The sequence below is a fragment of the Schistocerca serialis genome, chromosome 2 (assembly GCF_023864345.2).
Source record: "Schistocerca serialis cubense isolate TAMUIC-IGC-003099 chromosome 2, iqSchSeri2.2, whole genome shotgun sequence".
Classification (NCBI taxonomy): domain Eukaryota; kingdom Metazoa; phylum Arthropoda; class Insecta; order Orthoptera; family Acrididae; genus Schistocerca; species Schistocerca serialis.
In genome coordinates, this window is record NC_064639.1 from 455,720,014 (window position 1) to 455,729,201 (window position 9,188).

Here is a 9,188-nt window from a genome sequence, read left to right on the forward strand (position 1 = left end):
CCCATCGACGCGCAAGTCGCCGAAGTGGCGTCAAATCGAAAGACTTGCACCAGGCGAACGGTCTACCCGACGGGAGGCCTTCGTCACACATTTCCATCAGAAAAGTAAAACTATACACTACGCACAAATAATGAGTACGAGATCAATGCTCGAATTTTGGAATAAGAAAAGAAGTGACAGCCAACAATATTTTTTTTGTTGGCTTTTGCACGGATTCATATTGTAGAATCTGTGCTAATTAATCATATTACAATGCCACTTTATAGAAAATTGTCTCTTGCAGAAATACTTAGATACACACAAGGGTTTGAGAACGTGTATAAACTGGATGAAATTAAGCAGACTGCCCTGTATGAATTTTAGCTGCGTATGAACATAGAACCAATATGTGTACGCTGACTGGCAGTTTACTCAAACACATTCGCAGATTTAGTTAGCACTTGTCTCAGAAATACATGGCCATATGGTCGCAAAAATTATCTCTGCAGGAAAAGACTTTATAATCACAAATCTCGATATTTTTCAACATATAAAACGCCTCGTATCACTATGACATTTACAAATATATTTATGTTGTACATACCTATGAAAAGAAGGTGTTCCCCCTTTCATGTAGTTTTCTGCACATTCATAGCAACAATAGTACTGCACCATACCTGTTACTAAGACTCAAACATGCAGAAAGGTATGTGAAACAAAGTAATATTCAAGTTTCGCTATTACTGATAATTGTACACAAGCAGTGTCATCCTAAAATCATGTGACTAGCCCAATTTGATATTGACAACATGCACAGTAGCCTATCATCACTCCATAGATATTCATACTCAATGGTTCCTATGTGCACCATGTGAATTTTCTGCTGGTAACCCGTCCAAGATGGTGGCAACTGAAATAAGTCTGGCAGACGAACATGCAATTGTGCAGATTCCAACTCAAGAGCTCACAGAGAGTTCACAAACAGAATGTAATCCCACAATATAGGGTACAAAAATTGATTAATTGATTTATCACAAAAAGAATTTGAGGTCATCAAATCTGCTGTTAGAAGTGTTGCTAGAAGAGTACAAATTGTCACCTGAAAAGTAAATGAATGAATAAAATGACTGCTGAATTCCACTTGAGCTATATATTTTGCTGAATGCAGAAGGCAGGTAAGCTAGTTTCCCATAGGCGCAAGTTTGGTTCATGCCGCTTCCTCTGGCAGGAAGTCAGACACTAAGTTATTTAATCAACAAGCCATACTTGTGCAGCCTCCGCCGCTTATCTTGTCCCTAAGTCCTGGTGGGCTGTTTCTTAATGTCGGCTGGCTGTTTGCCTATGGAGCCTGGGCTCTTATTATGGTCACAAAAGCAAGAATAAAAATTAAAATTTTCTACAGGCACAACACTTCCCCCAAAATTACATTCATGTGCACTTACCTAAAGTGCCATTAATATAGTTACAAAAACATTATAACGTCTATTGTTTATAATTACATTGTCATCCGTGTGTCTTGGATGTCTTTCATATATGACCATTTCCTCGTCTCTGTTTACTGATTTTAATGGTATTTGATTAAGTTCAGGTGTCTGTACTACTGTCGTCTTTACACAAAAAGATCGACAGCAGTTCCCATCTCCTGGGCCATCAAAGAATTTTTTAAACAAACATGTACAACAACTACATTTGGTACAGCACATAAATACAATGACGAAAATGATTACACTTATACTGATATAGGTAACAAAAGAATAGGTTTGGACCTTCTTGTCCCATTCCAATTCCATTTGTTCTTTATTTATGAATTTATCAATGTCTTCTTGTCTTTTACCCACTACTCTTTAATCATCTAAATTGGATGTGATGTACTTCAAAGGTAATTCAAGTTTTATTGTTGAAGTATTAGTTTTTGTCTCTATTTCATCACAACAATCTAAATTCATATTTACTGTTGGTATTTTGTCTCTCCTAGTGTAATGTGTCTGGATTACTTTGTCTGACTGGATATATATATATATATATATATATATATATATATATATATATATGTGTGTGTGTGTGTGTGTGTGTGTGTGTGTGTGTGTGTGATCCATAACCTTTACAGTTTTTCTTGAATGTGATTATTCCCATTCCCCTTAATTTTATATCCTTAGCTGGATACGTGCTACACAAAATGGTCATGTCTTCTTCCTTAGGTATTAAATATAAACACTCGTTAGTACTTAAACTAGTCCACAAACTTCTCTCTAATGAGATCATTTTCTTGACACACTTACTTGGGATGTGATTGTCGTGTAATAATTTCACTTCACAGTCTTCCTGATTGTACATTGAAATTAACTCAAAGGTTTGTTTACATATACTTCTTTGCTTGTCCATTTCCTTACAATCTAACTGATCAGAGGACAGTTTAGCATATAGTTTCTTAGAATTATCAGTCAGCAAATACTCTTTCTCTGGTTGTATGTAAGCATATTGGTCTTCACCTGAGGTCATTTTAATTGGTAATGCCAACATTTTATGTAAGTTAAACTCATTATTCTCAATTAATTGAAGATTAATTACATAACCTAATACATCCTCAGTTACAAATACATCAAGTTCCATAATTCTTAACAATATGTATCAATACTCCTCCATGAGCAGTACTGGAAACTTTACTTCTCTCAGCTCATTTTGCATTAATCTTAAATACTCTACAATTTGCACTGGATTTACAATGTGAGGGGCTAACATTCCCTTCTCTGCATGAACTATTGTGCTTACAAGTCTATCATATTCCATACCTAATTCATTAAACAAAATTTGTAATTGTAAGAGTTGTTCATTGATCGTCATGAATGTAGCAATTCTCTTCAGACCATAATCTGTAATCTTCAGAGAGTACATAATAAATTGTTCTAGTTTATCCATTCCATTTTAAGCAATTGCTCGTTGGTAGCAACTGAATCCACAGTTCTATTTAAACCTGACGATGTGGCCCTAAATATCGCCACTTGTTCTTTTGAGAGTCTCAGTAATTGTTCTGATCTAGATTCCATCTGATCGATGTGCTTTTTGTAATAAACAGCATCTGCCTCGTCCAAGGTTCCAAATAAGATTTTACTGATTTCTCCTACAAAATTGAGAACTCCTCTTTTCTGTCGCTTTACTGGTCTTGTTAATTGATGTATTAAGGACTGTGTCTCTTGTAATCGATCTACATTGTGCGAAACCCCTTGAATTAGTCTATTACATTCTACCTGACTAATATTGAGTTGCTCTAATCTCTCTTTACATTGTTGTTTCGCTCTTAGTCCTACTCATCTTACCGAGTGAAACCTTTCATCTAGGGTTCTCAGATTCACGTAAGTTACCAGTTTCCAGGTTGTTCTGCTTATCTCGACGTCGCCTTTATGATGGTAATATATCCCTGGCGATGTCTGTATTCTGTGAACGTCCACAATCCTGTCTGTGTCTCCACAAACTTGCCAGTTATTGGTCCACCATCCGCTAATGAATCACCGCATCCACATCATAGCAGTTGGGGGCATCATGATGGGTCTGTAAGTGAAATCTTGATCTCAGTAGTACGGTTTCAATTTATTCGCATGAACTTTCAATTCCTGCATCCTGTTGGTCGTTAATGCTACATTAGGCAATTCTACATTTATTACTTCGTATGGGCCTCTAAATTGAGAATCTAATTTCTTTGATCTCCCACATCTTACTGATTCGTCCTTTACAAGTACTTTATCCCCTATTTTAAACGTTCTGTACTTTTCTGTTTTGTCATAATAAACTTTTCTTGCCTCTTTGGCCTCTTTTATATTTTCTCTCGCTACTCGATGTACCTCTTGCATCCTAGCTTTGAATTGGTGTACATAATCCTCATAATTATACCTATTGTGGCTGCTTCCTTTTGTAGCACTCCTGGTAAGTTCACTGTTCTTCTGAACATCAATTCAAAAGGAGTATATCCTGCACTGCTATGGGGGTACTATCGAAAAAAAAACACTGTAAGTAATGCATTTATCCCAATTGCTGTGATTTTCCTTCATAAAGTGTCTCAAATACTCCATTAAGTCCGATGTATCCTCTCTAAACCTCCATTCGTTTGGGGGTGGAAAGCTGTTGTCTGTATCTTCTGTATTGTCAATAATTTACATATTCTTTTAAACTTGACTTAAAAAATTTGAACGTCGGTCTGTCAACAACACTGAAGGAATACCATACCTTAAGATAACTTCTTTTACAAACTTTTCTGCTACTTTATCTGCGTCTTCTCTCTCCAATGGTATTGCTACGGTAAACTTACTCAAACCATCTTGAAAAGTTAAAATATACCTGTTGCCTTGAGCAGTTACATCTAATGGACCGATTACGTCCATATAACATTTGTCAAACGTGGTTTCCGCTGTATCTGTAATTACCAATGGCATTTTGGTCTTACTCTGAGTAAATTTATTTTGCTGACATTTATCACATTTCCTCATGTGTTCCTCTACATCTCTTTTCATTCCCTTTCACGAACCGTACCTTGACAACCTGTCTAGCGTTCAGTGGATCCCTTGATGTCCCCCCAATGGATTGTCATGTACTTCTTTCAATATTTCGGCTTTCTGTTCCTCACTTAGATCTACTGGTTCTTTATCTAACTCGTTAGTCTCTGTTGACTCTCTTACTGGATTTTCCTTTATGTGGGCCTCTTCATCTTGTCAAGGTATTCTACTTAATGCATATGTGTTAGCATTCAGTCAGCCTTGTTTGTATATAATTGCTTATGAATATTCTTCTAGTTTCAGTCTCCATTTTAATAAACGTGAGGATGGGTCTTTTACGCTAAAAATACATGTCAATGGTTTGTGATCTGTGACTAATGTGAACTTCCTTCAGAACACATATGGTCTAAACTGTTTTGTTGCCCATAAGAATGCTAAACATTCCAGCTCAGTAGCTGAATAATTTTTTTCTGCTTTATTCAGTGACCTAGATGCATATGCTATTGGTAGGTCGCTGCCAACTTTGCCTTGTGATAGAACAGCACTAATTCCTATTCCAGATGCATCTGTTGTAATCACAAAAGGTTTTTCAAAATTAGGATATTCTAGTATTGGAGGATTTATTAACTTCTCTTTCAGTGATTCATACCCTTCTTATTGTGGCCTTCCCAATTCATATTTCTCATTATCTTTTAGTAATTTATCAAAGGAGCTGCTATTCTATTGGAATCTTTTATGAATTTGTGATAATATCCAGCTAGCCCTAAATACCCTTTTAATTCTTTCTTTGTCTTCGGTACTGGGTATTTCTTTACTTTTTCTACATTTCGCTCGTCTGGCTGTACACCGTTATTAGTTATTTTATGTCCAAAAAATATTACCTCCTTTCTCAGAAATTCACACTTGTCTGACTGTAATTTCAGCCGGTGTTCCCTAAGTCGATCAAAAATCTCTCCCAATTTATCATTGTGTTCTCTTAAAGAACTTCCATAGCAGATAATATCGTCCAAATATACTAGACATTTCGTTCCCTGTAATCCTGACAGTGCAACATTCATTAGTCTTTGAAATGTGCTAGGTGCCCCTTTCAATCCCATAGGCATCCTCTTGTACTCATAGTGTTGGTAATTTGCACTAAATGCTGTTTTCTCCCTGTCATACATACTCATTAAAATCTGGTGATATCCACTGGCCAAATCTAGAGTGGAAAAATATTTAGCCTTCCCCAACTGGTCTAGGATCTCCGATATATTCGGGATTGGGAACGCCTCTCCTACTGAAATCTCGTTTACCTTACGATAATCAGTCACCAACCTATATCTTCGTTTCCCACTGACATCTACTTTTTTCTCAACTAACAATACTGGAGCATTCCACGGACTTTGACTTTCTATGATGATATCGTCTGCCAACATGTTTTCTATCTGCTCACGTAATACCTCCTTCTGGGATTCTGGTATACGACATGGTCTGACATTTATAGCTTTGCCTGTATGTTCGGGCAATAGTGGAAGTACATGCTTTACTGTCTCCATGTACGATAATTTATCGCAATTTAAGTGAAATATGTCACAATATGCACTACACAATTTCTCTACCTCATATTTTTATTCCTCATTTAAGTGTTCTGTTCGCAAAGCATCTCTGACCTGTGCTATACGATTCTTGTGATCCGCTGCATGTTCTGGCGTTTCTGTTACTCTTCTTAGTACTAATTCTTCATGTAGGGTTCATTAACTAAACACACTGAACTAATGTCACGTTCTACTTCATTCGTATTCACCACACTAATAATATACGTACCTTGCGTATTTCGTACTAGACCTTCCAGAATGTACAGTATATACCCTTCATTACTTCTTGTTTCGGTACTATAATCTCTTCGCCTTCCGAAATCATCTTACGCTCTAATAATCGGATTCTCATAACCTTTTCATGTCTGGGACCAATTGTTTCCGTGCAGTCGCGACCTTCACTTGCCTGGCCTTGAGTCAGCGTGTGTGACCGTGCCTCACCTGACCGTGGTATTAGTCCGTTACTACTACTGATAACGCGTTGTCCCTTTAACTCTCTGATCTAATATTTCCTTTCATGTAACTCGTTCAGCTTACTCTTATCTTTCTGACGGCCTTGCCGTGCTACCATCGGTACATTAAACTTTTGTATTTCCCTCCATCCCTTTGGTAACTCGCCTTCAAGTGCTGTGATCAATGGAATACTATTCCCATTTATTTCTAGTCGGTTATCGCCATAATCAATGACTGCTCTCTGTTTTTGTAGGAAATCTCTACCTACCAAACCATTATACGGGACATCTGTGTCTTTTCTTAACACATGGAAAGTATGCTCGCCTAACTCCCTTCCAGCTACCCATAAATTCAACGTCACTGTACCCAGTGTGTTCATCGTATCCTGTGTTAATCCTTTTAACATTCGTACCACGTCCTTATTCACCGGCATTCCACTATCTATCACTTCTTCTTTGATTAAACTGATATGGGCTCTTGTATCTATTAAAAGCATCAATTCTTTACCCAATTCATTGCAATAAGGCATCATTACGTCATTTTCAGCTTCACAGCCTGCTGCCCTAACCTTGGGCCATTTAACAGTGGCTATGCATGACTGCTGCCCATACCACGTGATTCGTTTCCCGTCCCTTTTCCTCGGAACTTTTCTATTTTCTCTCTACACTGCGATGCTAAATGCCCATATTTATTACACCGATAACATTTAGGAGTTCGACAGTCTTTCTCCCTATGCCCACGCCTCTGGCATTTTTCGCGTATAATAGTTCTATTACATTTCGCATCTGCATGCCCTGGTTCATCATAATGGTAACAATAATTTTGAAATTTCCGTGCTTCTTCTGCCCTGCTGGGTGTCTGCATCCATCTTACTTTGGTATTTCTGTTGCAGTGCTTGGATATGTGCCCCACTTTACCATAATTGTAACACTTCATCTGCTTTGGTTGGTCTCTTTGATAATTCTGCCCGCTTATTTCCCTTGACTTTTGATTCTTTTCTCTCATTGACATGGTTACTCTTTCTTCTTGTTGTGCGAGTTCTACAGCCTCACTTAAATTAATGTTTTCGTCTCGACTGCGTACAATCATCTGTATTCTTTCATTCGCTAACCCTTGAATAAAACATGCACGGCTTAGACCATAAACCAATTTTATTGAACACTTTAATTGTTCCTTAGTTGTTACTCATGCTACGGCAAGTTTGAACGATTTAGATAACTCGTCTATTCTATTTCCCCAAGAGGCAATTGATTCCCCCTGATGCTGTCTAGTTTGGAACATTTTGCATGCGAAAAAGTCAATAGTTCTTTTGTTCACATAATTTTTTTCTAAAATGCTTCTTACTTCAGGCCAATTATTTGTGTTCTCTCTTACTAATAATTTTGATCTAGCATCCCCAGTTATTTTTGATTTTACATATTGAAACAATAATTTTGCATCCTCAGTTTTTACGACTACAACTTTCACATTCTCAATGAACTCTTTTGTCACCTTCAAATGTTTTCGGAACAAGAAGTAACACATGTTTAGCACTTATACCTGTTCTGTCACTACTGGAGAACGTCACTGCATACAAGCACAAGGGATCTTATATTTAAGTTGTCTAAGTGGATTGCCTTTTTTAGATGTCTTGATGTTACTAGCGATGTTCTGTGCTGCTCGTGGTGCTCTGGCTCTGCTTGCGAATCTTGAGTGCTGCTACTCGTAACGCCTTCTTCTTGTTGCGGTGAGACTTGGTGACACAACTGCTAATCTTTGTTCTCTTACTCTCCTTACAACTCCACCTAATTCCGAAACTACCCCACACCTGGCACCATTTATTTATGTCATGTCCTGACACAGCCTCACTATACCAGAATGAAGTAGGTGTGAACTGCGTAGCGCAATAGGGACATTAACGACAATGGGTTCGTTATAAATTTCTGTCAGCTTTTATATCGGAGATGAGAGGGAGAGAATCTCCTTGGTTTGAAGCAAATAAGTTTCCTGAAAATAGGTTACAGAATTGCAATAGGCAGAAAAGATTGGTTAGTTTCTATCAAGTTTATTCTCACATATACTTATGTGAGGTGTTGGACCATAAACCCCCTAGTAAGATTCAGTCTGTTTATTCGGACTTACTACTTCAAAGCTAATTGCCGGTACACGTACAAAGCAATCACTTGTTCTTGGTTAGCACTGAAATCTCTCTAAGTAATTGAGACAAAGACTGACAGCCTCTGTTCAACACTATTCCAATGAAACTCCTACTCGACCTGCAGTTCCTCAGTGTCCACCAGAGTCTATCACCATCTTCTCATAGTTCAAGTCTTTATCAGCTGTATTGGCTGCTATGAGCCTACTCGGCCCCACTGGCGTCTCACTGCAGAACCTCCAAACTGCCGGCACTGGCTCTGAATCTGTATCTGAATCTCTGCCTCTAGCTATTCCACTGCCTGGCCTTTTATTTCGTTTCTCATGTACTTGGGTGCACACGAGTTAATTTGTTTCACACGACCCTTTCATTTCTAAGTGATCGGATTGCAGAAGAATGCCTATGGTTCCACACGACACTCTCGTTTCTAATTGGTCGGCTTGCGTAAGAATGCATTCGGTTCCACACGACACTTTCGTTTCTAGCTGCACACAACTTAATTTGGTTCCACACGAGTCTTTTCTGCACATGACTGACACTCTCTCTTGCTGTATTATCGCCCTG

At 38.0% G+C, this 9,188-nt stretch overlaps 1 protein-coding gene across 1 annotated transcript; it reads right to left on the reverse strand.

Annotated features, from left to right (window-relative positions):
- Positions 1-7,078: 7,078 nt before the first annotated feature.
- On the reverse strand, positions 7,079-7,679 carry LOC126456080 (CCHC-type zinc finger nucleic acid binding protein-like). Its single transcript, XM_050091837.1, has 2 exons — positions 7,676-7,679; positions 7,079-7,602 (listed from the first exon to the last, which is right to left on the reverse strand). Exons 1-2 carry the CDS (start codon positions 7,677-7,679, stop codon positions 7,079-7,081), a joined length of 528 nt encoding a protein of 175 aa, XP_049947794.1.
- Positions 7,680-9,188: the final 1,509 nt, after the last annotated feature.